General features: G+C 43.7%; 1 protein-coding gene across 1 annotated transcript; it reads right to left on the bottom strand.

Annotated features, from left to right (window-relative positions):
* Positions 1-288: 288 nt before the first annotated feature.
* Positions 289-17,112, bottom strand: LOC143183737 (BMP and activin membrane-bound inhibitor homolog). Its single transcript, XM_076385426.1, has 3 exons — positions 16,774-17,112; positions 1,033-1,263; positions 289-725 (listed from the first exon to the last, which is right to left on the bottom strand). Exons 1-3 carry the CDS (start codon positions 16,886-16,888, stop codon positions 472-474), a joined length of 600 nt encoding a protein of 199 aa, XP_076241541.1. The 5' UTR covers positions 16,889-17,112; the 3' UTR covers positions 289-471.
* Between the last annotated feature and the right edge of the window lie 1,654 nt (positions 17,113-18,766).

The raw sequence follows: 18,766 nt of genomic DNA, 5'->3' as shown, positions 1-18,766 counted from the left end.
CATTTTATTGCTGAACTATACGTCTAACTTTCCAAAATTGCATCGTAACGTTGTTAAATACCGAGGGTCGACAAAATCGTGGAACGCAATTATTCATATGCCGCCTAAATACACGGTATCATCTAATATAATACAAAATGCATAATCTATTTACAATGCTACAATAAAGGCGATATCATGCGTATCATTGTTTTTGTAAACATCACGTTCAAAGGTCCTCCTTTGTAGGTCCTTCTTCACTTTTGATTCTTAGGACGACACTCCAGTATGTATTCGTCGTTCGATGAGAGTCGCGGCAATGGATGCATAATAACGCGGCATTATAATTTACAGTAGTCACTTTTTTCACAAAATTCACAGCCAAGTGGAGCCATTGTAAGCCCGCTAGCTTTCTAGATAGTCTTACTAATGTCTATCCGCTAGAACACTTTATTAGATCGAACGTCTTTGGGTCGCGAGGTCTTTTCTTGGTTAGACAAGAGGCAGTTTCGGTGGTCCCAATAATGGAGGCCCATTATCAAGCATCCGATGTGGTCCGAGTTTGTCGCCTTGCGTCGGCACGGGCTGGAGTAATCTAATGGCGAGACTGGCCAGTATCAGAAGAACGATTAAACCGCAAATTGGTACAGCGATCGTGGCAGTTTTGAACCAACCATCCGTTGACTGAACCCCATGATTGACCGATTGTACTGGGCCGTGATAAGGTCGTTGATCACTCGCTACCACTGCAACAGTAAATAAGTCTTTCTTTACATCGTGAATTGCTTTCAGTAAATTATGCAGAAGGAATTATTCATAAATTTGCGCTTCGACTTTCGCGATTGTCTTCAGCGAGCGGTTCGAGGATTCACAGAAACTTGCGCACACATAGATAGAGCAAATAATGTCGACACGATTTCAAGATCCTTTGCGATTTACATAAAAAAAATTGAAATAATTTAATCATAAACGAATATATCTTAACTAAGTGTAAGACGGAAGTGTCCAAAAAAAAAAAAAGAGTTTACACTAGAATGAGAATATTCATTTAACCTTGAGGTGCCTTGAGCCTGTTTCTCACAGCTGGGCTGTCTACGTGGTTGCAGAGATCCTGCTCGCAACAGTCGTATCCTGTAGGACATTGCCGGTCATTGAAGCTTTCATCGAAACAACCACTGTATCCATTCTGCTCGGTGTAACAGCTTCTGCCACGACACATGTACCCCTGAGGTACGCAATCTGGTTGATTGCAATAACATCTCACTTCTTGAATGTTTGACGAATCTGTAAAGAAAAGAAAAGAATACAAATTAATAAATGATATTTACAAAAACAATAATAACAACTATAGCAGTATGTTTACCGAATGAATTTTTCTGAAAACATGACAAATCGAAAGGAAAAAATATGCGTACATTTCTGGTTCGGAGAGATTTCGAGTTGGGGAGTCTGGAAGGAATCTAGCAGAAGAAACCCGGTCGATACACTAGGACTGTGCTTGACGTAACGTAAATATACATTACACGAAGAGAGTAGAGTTCTCTCTCCGTGGTGTGTTAATGAGGGCTCCACGAAATAAACAAAGAGACATGGAGCAGTTCGCAATGACTAACCATCGCGCCGCTTGTTTATTATGATAATGCGAAGCCATCTTTATCCGTGACTTTACTCTTTCCCCTCCTTGTCGTCTTGTAGCCTGCCTCTCCCTCCGTATTCCGTTGCCCTCGGTCAACGGAATAATTTATTTTACTGCATAGGCTACCAGAGATTATACTGCAAGTAGTATAGATTCAACATAACAAAATAATTGTTCGTTCGGCCGTGTTTCACGGTTCCCGTGTAGCTTCAGATCATACTGACAACGCATTCTTCTTGCCAATCTTAATATGCTTTCGAATCGATTAAACAAAGAATTTTAATTTTGTAATAATTAACAGCACCGCATTTAAGTCATTATGTATGCGATTTTAGTATAAGCATCTCTCGAAGTTTTTCTCCGCCTCTCTCCCATTAAACGACTCATTCTCCCTCGACAAAATCCTTCTGCATTCTCCTCTTACTCTTCTTTCTTGCTAATAAGCCTACATCGCTGCCCTTCTTCCTTTCCACCATCTCCTTTGCCTGCACACTCGATTGCACTCTCTCATTTTCCAACGATCATCTTTCTCCCTCTTCTTCCTCTTCTTTCGAGGCCCAGCTCATCGAGGAATAAAAAACGCTAAAACAGCCGAGTCACAAAAGAAAGATTAAAGTGGAGAGAGGCATGCGGCTCTTTATGTGTGCATCGCTGCTGTGCTACAGCTTGCCGGTCAGCTCTCACGAGCTTTCCAAGCGAAAGAGAACTGTAGGAGAGAGACTTGTTAAAGGATTTTTAGTTTTTAGGAAAACCTCTTCCTGTTATTTTCCACGTTACGTGAACTTCTTAAAAAGCTTCGATTTCTACGCAAAATGATGGAGACATACTCCGCAAAACATTTATGTTTTTCAATGTCTCTAGATAATATTTCAAGGTATAATATTTGAAAGTTGATGACAAGATTTGAAATTTTTTGAAAAAGAATTTCGGATGACTAAGTAGAAAGGACAACGCTGTGTTCGGAATGGAGCTGAAGAGAAAGAGAGAGACAAAAAAGAGGTTCGAGAAAAGGGCCCCGTGTGCGTTTAAAATAAAAAGGGAAAAGGGGAAGCGGCAGGAGGTCGAGAAGAGCCGGGCAAAAGAGAGATACGGCCGACATGCCTGGAGCTGAAGAAGACCCGTCCGAAAACAAACAGACTGGTTCGCGGGGTCGTTCGTTATGCGTCCATGGCATATTAATTATTTCTCGACGGCCACCCTTTCTCTCTGCTAGCCTTCGTCTACCAACATTACTCGTATATCCTGTTTTTATATCTTTTTCTCCTTCGGTTGTCGAACGATTAAAAGCTCGAGGAGCACATTTCAAAATCGCTCCAATTTTGTTAGTTCTCCTTTGACGAATTCGATCATGTCATAGTATTTAATTTGTGTAAATGCGAGGGTGAGTGAGGGCACGTGTACATAAGTACCAGCAACGAATCGAATAAAGATCACCGCGTAGGAAAAAAAAAATAGAAGTAGCTATGCCGCGAGCAAAAATATAGACAGGCCTGAAACGCTTGACGAACGTTCTCCTCTCCGCAATGTTTTGTGCTCGTAAAACTGTCGGATTTCTTCGGACAGGATTGACGAATTCTCCGTATCGTACCGCTTGACAAAAGATTTTAGCGACGGAATACAGTATGCGAACACACTTTCAACCATGCTTAACCTCTAACTTACTGACGTTAGACATAGTGTTGTGCTGGGACATAGGATATATCTAATGAGATACACGTGCTGCAGCTTGTACATAGCTCTCAGATAAGCTTGTTTATTTGTTAAGCTACAACACAACAGACGAAGGGCTCATTTGACTCTTCGCTTATCTGCGATTAAGTATTCATATATGGAGATTAAGTCTAAGTTCTCTTCCTTTACCTTATCAGGGTCTCCGCTTCTACATTAACTAATCGGTCGTCTGTTCATCGCGAATCGACTTTTACCTGCAGTTCACTCTGATAGATTGTACCTTAATCATTATCTTTAGCTTTCACAGAAACATTTATTCTTTCGTTATCACTTTATCATCGTTCTAAAATATAGGTGTAGATAGATAAAACTATGACATGCTAATTTTGAGTCGAAAACTTGGTGATCTTTGCACTGCTGTAACATTGTAAAAAAAATCCTACTCGATATGAATATAGTCTCTAACATTTACAAATTTCTCTTCGTGAACGGACAGTTCAGGATCGTACGTCAGGCCGTTGCGACGCGACGCGACGCGACGTACCGTCCTCACATTCGCTTACACGCACGATTCGAGCGAATATGCCCGAGGATAGAAAGCCGTGCTCGACGGAAACTTGATTTGAACGAGGCCCGTTGTATATGCAATTAGAAGAGCGACGACCCGTGTATATACATGCATGGGATATGTTGTAGCTGAACCACCACCATCATCATCGGCAATGATGAAACTAATGAGTTTCTCTCGACTCCCCTCAAGTGTATTTGTAATGCACCTAGGTACATTGCGTAACAACGTCGCTGATGTACACGCACATTTGTTTAAATGGTGTGACTTTAATTTTTTTTTTTTGCCAGAGGTGGACCGCACTTGCGCACGTGGAGAGTTTTAACGTAAGACAATGACGCTAATGACATTACAAACCAAGCAATTACACGAGCCAAGCTAAATGCCGATCGCGTCGAATATCGGATTTTCTAATTAATAGGGTGAATGTTAACGCGTTATGTAATGGCAATTAGAGGTTGCGTACGAGCAGCGACGACTATCAGACCCATTCGTTCGCTTCAATCGTCGCGGAATTTATTTCGTCCCGGTGCTACCGGAGACAAGCAATTCGCCTCGTGATTTCTCTTTGCTCGAGGGGAAAGGACACGCGATTGAATTTCGCAAGACTGTTGCCATTCGTTCTTTAGATTTGTTCCCTTTTTCAAATTTCCAACAAAGTCGCGAGCCAGAGAAAGTTTCGACAATGCTGCGGCTTAATTGTTCATTCTGTTAGCTGCGTTACGGAGTAATTGTAAAATAGCAGCGTGGCTACTTGGCTATCGTAATTTCTAATTAGTAACGTCCACCGTTCTAAATTGTCGCAATTAGTATTCCGCTGCGACATAAAAGCGCGCTGGTGGTCGAGCATTACGACGATAGCGTTGAATTTCACTAGAGCGCTCCAATACGATCGATGTTCATTTCGCATTTGCTGTGGTTGAGAAGAGAAGGTCGTCCTCGTTATTGCAGCCGGAGAAACATGCTCGTTAGAACAGTAAACTGGAATTACGATACTAGGAAAATAATGAACTGTCTGAAATTTCGCTGACTTTGCGTGCACGGAAGACAAACGCTCTGAGAGAAGAGAATAGTTTCCCAATCAAGCCGTGCGCAGGATTTTTGTGCGTGTCTCAGAGGTACGTTGACGGTGCGGCGGCAAATAATCTTTCTCTGATTATAGGGAAATTATGGAATTTGAATCGGTCGTATGCGTTTATTTCCGCCTATTCATCGATGTAGGGATTGATTAGCTTTTGAAGTTAAATCAGAAATCTCGGAGTGAGAGACTTAAAACACCTGAAAGCGTTATTGCAATTGAAAATTCATTAGCAAAGAAATTTGCATTAGAATGATGATAAGTAGAAAAGAGTGGGAACATATCTCTTGATCGATCGGTGTTCGCGCGTAACACGTTTACAGTGGCTGTTGCTTAAATCATTCCAATCGACACGGCAACAATACCCATTTGCTACCTAGGCGTATAGCTGAAAGATACGCGATTGAAATCAGAAAGGAGTGGAACGAACGAGCGAGAATATTAAGGTAGCGGTGAGAATTATAAACGGTTTGTCGTGGAACGAAAAATAAACGATTCTGAAACGAGTCACGTTCTGCGATCCACCGCGGGACACCTGTTCGTACTCTGACCGCCAGTGGGCCTATGAACCTGCAGACTGCAGAGTTATGCGAAAACAAAAAGGCTTTGCTCATCGACGCTGAGAAGCCGAAAGGAGGGCCACCGAAGGGACAGAGAAAACGATAAGGAAGACGAGGAGAGAAGGAGAGCAGAAAGAGGAAGGAAGAACGCAATAGAGGGACGACCGGTCTTTCGAGAGTTCCTCGAAAGATTCGTGAGAAACTTTGGCCGAGCGGCACGCTCTTCATGGTATTCGAAGACGTGGCTCGTTGGATCGATGCGCACGAAGAAAGTTAAGCAGTGATCCACGATGAATGGGATCGGATACTGAACAAATTTAGCGGACCTTTTATTGGCTTCCATCGTTATCTTTGATCGAGAAACGCGTAGTTTCGAGAGCAAGAAATGGAATTTTTCGACGATCACCTTCCAATTATTCAATGGGGTATATGTATGTACATTTAAACGGAATCTTCAGAATAGCATAAGAGTTGAAAGTAATTATCTCACAAGTTGACGAGACTATTCGATTCAAAACTGATAAGGTATTTTCCAAAGAATGTAGTCTCCGCAATGATTGACAGACGCTTTACCAATTATCGAGGTTGATAGGATAGCTAATTTGCTCGTTAAATTCAAAGCGAACATGTATACCCTTTTTAATATAGATATTTTATTAGACTGTTTCTGATAGACGCAGTGGACAGGCATATTCGATAAAAGTTGTAACTAATGATGTCCATTAAATGGACCAAATAACAGCGAAATTTAGTCGATTCTTCATCGACTTGTAGTGGAAGACTGCCCCATGTCTCTCTCCAGGAGGTCTAAGATACGTTTTATTGCAGCTGTGGATATTTCGACCCTCATGGTCGGACCTGTATTATCGAGGTACACATTCGGTCGTACATAGTATCATCATATGTACACATACGTATAATCTGAAAGACAACAGCACGTTCGTTTAATGGGCAGGGCTTGCTCGCTTTCTCCTTTTTAAGGAGGATGACTGGTCAAGAACAAGGCACCGATTAAACTTTTTTCTGTTGGAAAGGAATTTCACGTGATGAAAAAAGAAGCTATCCCCGGTAGTTTTTTGTGCCCGGTAACGAGAACAAAATTAATTTTCTTACCAAGCGTTTTCGTACCTTCCACAATGATATCAAACCATATGCTTCGATTTTGAATAAAAAAAAATACGATTAGATATATGAACCGTACACACGCGCGTAGAGCCATCAAATATGAGGCTACAGGACACTAAGTTGGAGCAATTTTTATGGGCGACAAAGTCGATGCACAGTGTTTCGCGAAACGAACGACAAGTGCACCCGCATAATGGGCCCGGCTTTGCTCCCTTCCTCGTTTCTCAGCCAAATAGCTGGTTAGGAAGCTGGGCTCAATAAAACTTTTGCTTTTCGTATTGTTACGAGGAGGCCCTCTCTCCCTCTCTCCCTGTTTCCTCTCTCAAAGGGGACGAGGTCTGACCGGATTCCGCACGGATTGAAGAAAGGCCCACTTAAGTTCTTTATTGACGGTGACACGAGCCAAATCAATTTCGCGAGAACTCGAGTCTCCCTCGAGTGACGCAATCTTATTCGCATAAACATTGGGTTTACGTGTCTTGAAAACGTTGCACTTCTGGTAAGGTAGACGTTCTCTTCGTTATTGGGTCACAACTCGCGTGACGAAGGAAAAAGTTAAATGGAACGCGATGACTTTTCGAATGGCTTTATCGGATTCGATGTTTACACTCCAAACATTTACATAATTCCTGGGGGTAATAGAGGAAATATGAGTTACGTGAGCTTTTTATGTCTTTGTTGTCTCAGAACTTGAACAATTTGATAAAACTCTATTGAAACTTTCTTGACATTGTTCGTGAAAAAGGGGAAAGAAGTGAAAAGAAAAGTAGCTCGAAGTATATATGTACCTAAAGATACGATTTTGTAGCAACTTATTATCCATAAATTATGTTGAAAAGTAACTCGAGCATTCTAGAATATGTTTATGACATATGTAAGTAGTACCTAACCCAGACCTACTTAATACTTATGCGAAAATGAAAATGAAACGAGCGATGATATGCCTTCTATACCTAAGCTACACTGACGAGCCATAAATCCATTGGGTAAACGTTTTTCAAGTCTATAACAGAAGGCAGCTCTTGGAATGGATACCCTTGGCCCTTGGTTGAGAAATTGTCCTCTGCCAAGGGTATCTGGCAAGGTTTTCGGCTAATTCTCGTTCCACAAAGGGTACGTACGGAGCCGGTATTTGCGTTGGGACCTGTAACTATCATCCCCGAGTACCTGGCCATTAAAGAAGAAGGCCAGACAACGCAGTGATCCTGGCGGAGGCCGGGTGGTTGCGCGGGGTGGCAATTAGCAAGAACAATAGGGACTTGGAGGCCCTTATTTCTGGGAAGTAGGAGGGCCCCTCTGGGTCCTGCCATTCCACAGAGCCAGGTATATGTATTTTAAACAACGTCCGAGTGTCCCAGTAGTGCAGTTGTGTGCGTTGGCGTACGCAGGCCTTGGTATTTCGGCGCTAGAAGGCAGGTTCTTGATGTTTTCCAGAGAAGCGAACCAGTGATTAGCCCTACTTAACTTGGCCAGAGCGGTAGACGCGGTGCGGGCATCGTCGAGTAAAAGGCATCCTCATCAATTATATGCAATTGCCAAATTGCTCCAAATTACATGCGTGGACCGCGGATCTTTTATGATAATGCTTGGCCGGCTATAAGAGGCCACCTTTGATTATCGCTGGCTCCGCCGTTCTGATTCCGAATAATGCAAATGTAATTGGATAAAATGGATCGAGTCGTCTCGGATAGAAGTCTGGTCAACTTTCTCCTATAGATATGACAGGATCATAGATATGATCCAAAGAAAAATTGGGTAGAAACCAGGACAAAGAAGTGACGAAAAAGTTTGTATACTATTTGAAACTGTTGCATCAAATTGTTCGAGACTACGCGACGTGCAGAAAATTGTGATGTCCAGGAATTCGAATCAGAGTTTTATTGGACGTTGATAACAGCAGTATAAAGTAAACTCTCTCGATGGCTTGACACATCCGTGCTCTTAAGTCTTTGACATAACGTGCTCTTAAGTCTTTGTTCTTCTCTCGTTCGTACGTTCGAGTGAAGTATAATTGAACAGCGCGACGCGACATGGGCGATTCTTTAAACGCGTTCACTGAGTAAATAACACAGATCGCTTGTATAAACTGGCTTGCGTGTCAATAGATATACCGGTCGTTAATTAATCTTGCCACGCGCTCGAGGCTATTGTTTACCATTCGGAAAAGATAAATCTGAAGCTATCAGCGAGAATTTAAAAATAATCCTTTTCTTTTATTTTTCTCTCGCGAGTTAATATTATCTACCTTTCGTTGTTGATTCTAAATACTTTGCGAGACACTGTTAAGAACACCCAAGTAGCAAGAGCACTTTAATCGTGATCATTCAAGTATCCGTTGATTTCTTACAGGAACAAAGGGACTGGGAGTCACCTCGAAGGAAGTGCAGCTCAATCGTTCGTAACAGGTCTTTGTAAGCCAAAGGAAGTGAACCTTTCTCTCTCGGATTTCAACCTTCCTGCTAGACCCATCGACCGGTAAGCGAGCATCTACAGTTACGCTAAAGTAATCCGCAGGTGGCATTTTTTCTACTCAGTTATGTAATTTCATACAAAAGGGTGTAGGTATACAGAAATTCGTCAAGTGTCCATAACTGTTTAAGATCTGTACAACAAGCGAGTTAAATATACGTTTTTGGATATATTTCTTGGGGTGTCGCAAAATGTCAACAATTGTTCGGTGAATGAAGTATTCTGTAGTGCATATTGTCCATATTGTTACGTGAAAATGGATCACTTTGTATCTCCACCTGTACACGCAAGTTGATTCGAAGAGGCGCTTATTTATAGAGACGTCTCCTTGGAATCGTTGACATTGATTCCGCAAATCTGCCACGCCGTTCGCTATATATAGAGCCTCATTGTAATTACAACCGTGTAGGAATGCGCTATTAAGCATAGCTAATGCACAACTCTCGTCCGCGTCTCTGTAGAAATAATTCCTGGCAATATCTAATGGTCGTGAGCGGCGATAATTGCTCAATCTTCTTGAAGCGTATTGCGTTGATTATGCAAATGAAATGGCAAATCCCGATTCAAATGAAATTCCATCGATTAACGAGAATTCGGAATGAACTCGTCATTGGAAAGTCACATCGTTTATTTTCAATTGAGCTGTAAATTATGCAATCGCTTCGAATTTCGATACTGACTGTGAGAATGCTCGGCAAATGGACCGATCGAAAGCTTCGCAAAGTAATGGCGATCCTTTCGCGTAATTCTTGTAATTGCAAGAAGCGAGTTGCTCAGTTAATTTGAATAATTATCCGGTAGAGGAGTTGCTACGTGTCTCGATCGTATCTGGAAGCGTTCGTTTCACCGGCCCACTACCGCTTTTTCTTATCATCCTTGGATTGCTACCGTCATTCAACCAAACGCGTTAATTAAGAAATAAAGAAGAAGCCCTTAATAATAGCCCTCCAATGTGACCGGCTTAATTGGACCGCTTCCCGAAACGAACACTTTTCATCGTAAATTTTTCATTAGCAACCTTCTGCGCGCTGTTACGCGTCAAATAACCGACTCGCGAATAAATTAAAATTCATTTCAGCTGAGAGCTCGTAACGATTACGTTCGCCGTTGATTATTATCGCTTTATTAACAAATGTTCAAATTCAAAATCTTCAAAAGTCGACAAATATTCAACTCGACTGTGATTGTCATTTATTTTTATTCTTCTTGCGATCACCAGACACATTTATTTCTAATTATAATTGTGTCGAGATGCAAGCAAAGAGGATGAAGGAATTACAGGAAAATAGAGGATATCGAGTGTAGTTCAGTGTAGTGTTGTCGTCTTCGCTTACTCGCACACTCGAGAGGCTTGGCAATTCTGGTGGAAGTTTTGGAATGCTTTGCAACGACACTTTCAAGTAATTAGTGTGATATACAGAGTTGCTTTGCGGGGTTGAATGATCAACGCCGACGTGCCTCCAAGGATCGCATTCGCGATGTTACACTGGTTTTCGTTCGCTTCGAATACGATCGTATTCGATACGTTCGCTTCGAAGTGGAGAAAAAGTTCCTCCTACCGAAGGAGGAAGCTTGCAACCAAGCTAATTGACCGGGACTCAGCGTGCCGTTAGCGGCGATCATCTTGAGTGTCAATGACGCGTGATTTCGAAGCTGTAGCAATCGAAGGAGATTTCTATCCGTCAGCGACACGTGTTATTACCCACGAAAGGAAATAAGCAACTCGGTGCCTCGTCGGAGGACGAGTCGAACCACGTGGCTTCCTCGATTTGTTTTCATTGTAAGTTTATTCAACTCGATCACTAGAGATATACACGGTAGATACACATATATGTATGCATGCGCGCGACAAACGTATCGCACAAATATTCATACTGCGATACGAAGGGACCAGGCAACGCTTGTTTTTCTACTAATATCAAAGTAAAACATACATGCCAATTATCGCTATTTGCCGTGAGTCAGTCATACGAATAACTCACGCTTATCTCAAGAAGACGATACACTCGTCCACTGGCCACTGGAAGTACAAACGACTTTCGTTACTGTTTTTAAATAATAATGAAACACAATGTAAGTAGCTGTGAATGCTAGATAGTATTATTAGAAGTAGTCTTGCTTAATGATAAATCGAAATCCAAATTGTAGTAAATTCTGTTTGAAACGTAAGATTGGTAGGCAGTTCGCGATGAAACGGATCTATGCTCACGGATGATTAGACGCGCAAAAATGAGGAGAAGCCAATGAACGGAGTCGTGGTAGAAGCAACTTAGCTCGTTCATTTGAATTCAACGCATCTCCGGTTGCACTGGACGCATGCATGCCGCATGTATGCCGCATGCATGCCGCATGCATGCGTGCCTGCACGCGGCATCATGGCGCATACGAAACGTCGAATTAACATATCCCGCGCCTAGACCGACCGAGCCTCGAAGTCCTGTGCTAGTCCGAGCGACACACGTCCATCCGAATGCTACAAATATAGCGTGCCTCTGATTGATAGCCTATAGATAGATAGCACTAGCGAAATGAAAAGGATAGTTACATGTGGCGCGACGCGACCGATATTAGCAATCGACCGAATGCCGCGCCGTTTTGCATTTTCGATGGCTCGATTTCAAGATTATGACTCGCCAGGCGCCACCGCTCGAGGAATCGTTCGCGCGCGACTATTTCACGCGCCACGAATCAAACAAATTGCCAAACACTCGCGTGCAATCAACGACCGCGAGGAAAAGAGGAAAGGGTTGACACATTTTTCAAAAGATTAACCGTTTCCGGTGTGTCCCTTCTGTTCCAGGTCTAATGGAATTGCGCAATCGACCACAACATTTTTCATGCACGAAAACAATAAGGATGAATTGAACGTAAACGTTGCCTAAGGCTTATCTGTATCACGGAGGATTGAAACGTAGACAGGCGAGTCGCGGTGCGATATGCTTTGCATTTATGATGAGACGAACCAAGAATTATGAACGTTTGGCGCCGTTGATGAAAAAGAAAAAACAGTATTCGTTACGTGACCGTCTAGCGACGTCTGCGAAGTTTAGCCACGTCCGATGGATACGTTACGATAGAATTTCATTACTGAAGGACACTGCAATCATATGCAACGATCGCAATTTTCTTTTTCTACTTGCATCCTACCTACATATGTACATATATCTATATTTCTTAAAGTAATACATACATATATGTAGATTTCAGCGTACGGTAATGTGCAATGCGTATCCATCGGAATCGCAGCTTCGTCGCGTGCATGTGGATCGGACATCGCGCTGTCAGAGGTGCACCGCCACCATTCTTGAATCACAACAAGTTCGATCAGACGGGTCGCGCGTTTCAAGCACCTGAGTTATATTTGTCCTCGCAGCCACTATTTTTTCTGACTCGCAGAGTCACGTACATGCTGAGAATCGAGAAATGTCGATGAACGACTCAACATATCTAGAGATCATAATCGACCCAATGATAGATAAAGCGGTAGAAACGTGACGCGACCTATTTTTTTCACATCAATCCAGGATTTCGAGTATAGGTAATCCCAAAACGTGGTTGCACTGATTAATGGTTTCCTATATTTAATTAATAATGGAAGAACTGGCTGACTGAGAACGAGCAACGGGTATATGAATTATTGCGCACACCCGCCCGTAAATAATCTTTCCATGAGCAAAAACTCTCTCCTCCTCGCTGACGGTTCGGAGATTTATGAACGCACGAACGCTGGCTCCAATTAATCGATCGCTATTATTAAGGCAAATCGACATTAATTGCGCCCGCTGCTCGTATTTTCATCGGACTGTGTTATTTTTTCCCTTCAGTTGGACTTGCGGTTTCAGAAAACCGCAACTCGATCGGTTTTTATCGTTAGGCTAACTTCAGTGAATTTGATTAAGAGATATTTGAAAGCAAAGCGTAAATAACGCTTAGGAGCCCGATTCGAGAGCTGATAGCGAAGATACGTGGGTGGCGTGTATGGAACGCGAAGGCGCCAAGAAAAATGCTTCGTCTTTTATCCAGGAACGCAGCATCGTGTACGTTGCAACGCGGCTCACGTAACAATATCCGCGGTGCGGTACGACAACCGTCACTTCCGTGTACTCGCAGGCTTCGAGATACGGTACACAAGATAATCGCGAAATGTGTCCGAGGGAAGGGCAGCTAAACGAATTTTTTCCGAACCTGTATGCATGCATCGAGTCCTTGCTTCGACCAAAGTTTGCTACAGCAATTTGTGCAAGATCTTTCCATAAAAGATCTGTGGAAAGAAACCTTGTGTTCCTTGTTGTCATTAGTGCATAAAATGTATACATAGTATGTAAACAATGGTAACTTGACAACTTTCTAATACACTCGCCTTGGTTTTATTTATTGAAACAAATCTGTAGCTGTCAACAAACCACTATGGTAATCTTTTCTTCCTCAAAAAAGAAAAGAAAACGAAAAGAAATTGCAAATGCTCCCTCTATATCTATATCCCTCTAAGGTAGAAAGTGCGACTTCTTTTTGATCGTTCGCATGGGCTTTGTTGGAACGAACATTTCACCAGCGGTGTATTCGCGCACCCACCACGGTAAACGATACAATTCGGTGCACGCGCATGTATATATGCATGTAGAAAACATATGCCGTGTATTTACGTACGCGTGTACGTGCATAAGACAAAGAGGCATAAACTCGTCACACACGCATGCACATTTGTGGTGGCCGACAGGCGCCACCGTGCCGGTTCTGTGTTCACCCATACGTGCACGTAACACCAGCTGCACCTCGCTTGAGTGTGAGTACGTGAAACACTGGTTGCATTCGCGTGTGCGTGCATGCGTTACGTTGCCTCGCCTCGCCTCGTCTCGTCTCGTCTCGTCTCGTCTCGTCTCGTCTCGTCTCGCCTCGCCACGCCGCGCCTCGCTTCGCCACTGCTCGGTTTGACTTGCTACGCTGTTGATGAGCTCGCCTTTTTCGATCTACAGTAATCTATACGAAGTGGAATGAAGTTTTGGGTGCTTCTATGATTCTCAGTCGTACGGTGTAAATGACATCCCACACATACGATGAATAGATTTGTAAAAAACAACGACTCTGAATTGCGAAACGATTTGTTTCAAACTGTTGGCTTCAGAGAAATTTGAAATTCGAATCGTGCTGCGAGTCGACAATTGTGTGTCTGGGATTCGATGCCATTTGAGTGACTGATTCGAAATTGTATCGTAAAATCGACCGTTCTAGTCTATAAAAATATAAAGTCGGACAATATGACGAGACCGAGGAATCACAAATTTCTGCAAATTGCTTGTACCGTAATCGAAATATGTAATTCAAACATGCGCATTTTGTATTCGATTAGTCGAAGAAGATGCATTTGCTATTACGCACAATCGGTCCAGTTAATGATTCTCCGAATTCCGGGGAATTTTCTAATCTGCACAAACTATAAACATATAATTCCATGAGGACAGTCTTCCTCGAACGACAGAATCGACGTCCTCGCAGATGAATAGTTGGATTCGTCGTACGCGTTGTATTAACGACCCTATTGCGATCTTCGAGTATTGGAGGAGTCAGTACAGCACAAGGAATTTTTCTGGCGTTGAGATGCAGAATGCAATGTGCCGCGTATCTCTGAGAAACTATACATATAACTCCAGTGAAATGGTTCCGTGAATCGAATCTCATCCTTGTGGGGACATAGAAATCGCGCTTGGAGCATGAACGTCGCTATACAGAAGCGCTAGCAGAAAATTCTGGGATAATGGGACGTGCAAACAATCATTCATTCGAACAATTCCGTGAATACTGATTGGATCTAATTTACATAGTTCCAGAAACGTTTGAAGCATTTGACGAGTCTTCACTGGCCCACAAAGATACGACCTACCATTAGCGGAGGTACGACGAAATTCTTTATCTACTGTTTTTAAACTGTTCGTTACTTCTGAATTATCTGTCGCGTTTTTTTAATATAGAGCAATCGTGAGAGATCTTTGAAAATATTTACCAAGACACTAATTTGCAGATACGTGAGAGCAGGTTGTTGGTAACGTAATCTGTTAATAAAATAGAAGAAAAAGAATCGTGAGATTGAAAAGTCCGCGTGTTATTGAGCGCATCGCGTACGATGCGCGCACGGAGGAGGCTTGCGCTGTACGTACTTGCGTAAACGAGGACCTTACAGCAAGCGTGTCGGAGGTAGCTATCGCGCACATAAGCATTATATTATGTACGCGCGCCTAACCGATGCGGCGTCGGCAGCGGCGGCGGCGGCGGCGGCCCCGACGCATGCTTTACCGTCTTTCTAAACTCGGACAAATTGAAATATTTATTATTTCGCAAGCGCAGCTCGGTTGACCGGAATTCGTGGCCTGGTCATGTCCCGGAAGATCCCGCGGGACTCGTGTTCCAGGTGGCGCCAGCCGACCGCGTAAATCTATCGATCGATCGTGAATCACTCGGACCTGGACGATCCTTTACGCCACAAGCGACGTCGCGCGACTTCTTCAACTTTTTCTCCTCTTTCTCTTTCTACGCACGTGAAAACAAGACCGTCCGTGGCGGCTTATATGTCACAGCTAAAGCTAACCAACTCCCAGTCGATCTCCTCTGCTCTTCTTCCTCTTCTTTCTCTTTTTCGACAGATACTCACGTGCATCGATAAAACGTTTAAATTGCACGCGTCCTTAATTGCACCGCGTTGGCTTACCGCCGCAAAAAGCGACAGACGAGTTTAAACGCACGTCGGTACAACTTTCTTTCCTTTTTCATTCTTCCTTTCGTTCCAGCGAACGTACAATTTTGCAATTACCGCGAGCGTGACGTAGCTGCACGCCTGCTTGCATCTGCTCTACTCGCTCTTATCTTACATTTTTTTCTTTATTCGACGTTGGGACACTTGCAGCGTGCGAGCGATTTCGAACTTTTATCGTTCTTGTTATTCTCTTGGTTAACTGGGTCGGCAGGCGAATCGAGATAAACTTAGAATTCAATCGCAATGGTTCCCGTCAATTCCGAAAATCGACGTCAATCGTTTAGAGGTTTTCTTTTTAGAACACGTTCTAAGCCGCTTCAAATCGAGGTTCGAAGAGCGGGCAAAGGCCGTGTCAATGAATGCACTTCGGTCACTTTGCTGAACTTCATTTAGACAGACGCATTACCCGACTTTTATCGCCTGGTCGTTGAAATTGCACGACAAGCAGTTAAAAAGCTCTGGAAAAAAGCCTCGTTATAAATGCTTTCCTACGGCTTACAGTCGCTACGTTTCCGTTTTAATTGATTCGCAACGATTGGAAGGGAGCCGGTTTAGCCCCGCGGAGGTTGCGCGCACACCGTTAGTATAATTAACATGCCGGCACTGATACAAATAACCTGCATTAATTATGGGTAAAATATGCGACGACTGAAGAAAGAAAGTGTATCCTAACGAATCATTTTCGAACTAGAAACTATAAATGCCTTTGAACAGTATGAGCTACGCATATAATTGAATTTGTAGAGTACTACAAGATGATCACAGAAACATTTCCAAGAGTTCCGTGTAATTGGTGGAATAGGGAATTCGAATTTTCTGATCGATTTCGTCCCGGTACTGCTACCACCCACGTGGACTCGTTCACGCGCTAGTTTCGAACCACGCCAGAGACCTCGTTCCCCGACTTTCCCATGAAATCATAAGCTTAAAATGAAACATTACCGTTGTCATCGGATTTCCCGTCGTAGTCGGCCAAATCAAGATCCACGGAAGCACCAGCGACCACAGTCAGACTCGACATCATCGTCGCGAAAGTCAACAAGTCCCTTGACAACATTTTGCCCGACGATGAAAAACAGTAAAAAATTGCTGCACAGTTGCGGTTGGAGATCGTCGCGGTGAATTCGCGACGTAACGCACCGTATCGATTGCGGTAGTGCGATCAACGGGTCGCACGACAGAACTCCATCGGTTGTCGTCGAATTCTCGTGGTCACGATCGTTGAAAGATTCATAACTAAACTGCGCGGCTGGAAAATCGAGTGGCAAACGGAGCGACCGATCCCGGCGATGGTCGACGGTTGACTGACTGACTCACTTCGGTCTCGAAAAGCAAACGGCGTGCAAGCGGACGACTCCGCCGCGGCTGACGCGGCTGCCGCCACCAGGGGCACTCGCCGACACACTCGCCAGATAGTTTTTAAACGAGTCCCGCCTCCGACTGCGATAGTATGCGCCCCTTGTCGGTGAGCCACGCCAAGTGGACGCACACAATAAGCGCGTTCAAGGGATTCCGCTAATCGCTAAGCTTGCCTATGCTAGTTTAGGGCTGATTTCGCGCAGCTATCTCCATCGAGTTTACGAGCTCTGCTCAAAATATCTCGATCCAATTATTTCTAATACCGAATAATTCCAAGGCCTCGTCCATTAGAAATCTGTTCCACGTGCTTCTTTTCTTTAATTGAAGATTCTTAGGATAGTCGAGCTTTATTAACGGACGAATCGTGTTTGAAATTGCCGCGCAAAATGTAACGCCGCGATTAAGAAGGAAGGAATTCTATTGGAAAATACTTTCGAGTATCTTATATTCTTTCGCAATGGTTGACAATTCTACCAGTGACCGTTCGGGGTGCATCATCGATCTTCATAGATCTTCATCGAACGAATTCGATCGATCGGTAGGATGAAGAGCGCGCACATGGCCTGTGCCACTTACGTTTAATGGCAGCCACTGTACCAGAACGTAGTATGCGGGCACAACGGCGGACTCATGTGTTGGTAAAAGGTTGAGTGGTGCGGATCGACGCCGGGAAATGGGCGGTCGGTGTGGGAAACGAGGGACGGGGAGAAGGGAAGACAGTGGCGCCTGAGCCCCGAGGCAGAGACGCCATATCGCGCGAGTGTAGTGACCGTCTGTGCCACGCATATGTACACGTACATACACGTGTAGAGAGCGGAGGCAATCGCGCGCGCGTTCTTGCTGCGTCCTGCTGAACAGAGGGAGAGAGGGACGATGTAAAGAGGGACAGCTTACTTCTGCTGTAGATCGTCAGCCCTCCTCCTAACAGTCGGTCTCCTGTTTAGCTTTGTCGTGCTCTATGTTGTCCCCGGCCACTTCTTTTCCTCCCTCGCGAATAAAAATGCGGTCTTTTAATCGCTTTCATAGAGAACGCATTGCGATTATCCTTCTTTAAAACAACCTGTCCTCTGTTTAGCCCTGCCTTTCTAATGAATTAACAAGGAGCTCAGGCTAACAAGGGTTGTAAGGCATATTTTCTATCATTTATATAATTCAGCTGCAATGCCACTTCAATTTGTGTAACATTTACTTCTATTTTCCGCTCTTTGCATTTCTTATACTATTCACGGATAAATCAAAATTACTTGAATGCCTGCGCATTATGTCTCTTGAGGGCTCTTTTCACTTTACGCGGATCTTACTCTTCTTCCACATAGGTTCGCCGCTGCGCTGTATCGATGGCCGATAGGCGACCACCACCTGGACCGACCGGTTGCGACGATGCGAATATAACGGATGAGAGAAACGCGTATTAAGCTGGCTTGGTTAATTCGATGCTTTAAGTGGATTCCGCGAAAAAGAGCCTCTACATAATCTCTTCACCGACAACGTAATCATCCGTCGGTGATTCTAGGCTTTTTCTTTCGACGGTTCTACGTATCTATTTTACTTTCGGACGACGACTATTCCTCCAGGG

The sequence above is a fragment of the Calliopsis andreniformis genome, chromosome 9 (genome assembly GCF_051401765.1).
Source record: "Calliopsis andreniformis isolate RMS-2024a chromosome 9, iyCalAndr_principal, whole genome shotgun sequence".
In the NCBI taxonomy this organism is placed as follows: Eukaryota; Metazoa; Arthropoda; class Insecta; order Hymenoptera; family Andrenidae; genus Calliopsis; species Calliopsis andreniformis.
This window is presented reverse-complemented; position numbering and strand designations above follow the sequence as displayed.

Bases quoted from the DNA above. Each gene is read 5' to 3' on its own strand.
- LOC143183737 (XM_076385426.1), bottom strand. From the start codon at position 16,888: ATGTTGTCAAGGGACTTGTTGACTTTCGCGACGATGATGTCGAGTCTG. The intron at 1,264-16,773 runs GTAATGTTTCAT...TTTTCTTTACAG, and splicing joins CGGGAAATCCGATGACAACG to ATTCGTCAAACATTCAAGAA. The intron at 726-1,032 runs GTTAAATGAATA...TTACTGTTGCAG, and splicing joins CAGGCTCAAGGCACCTCAAG to TGGTAGCGAGTGATCAACGA.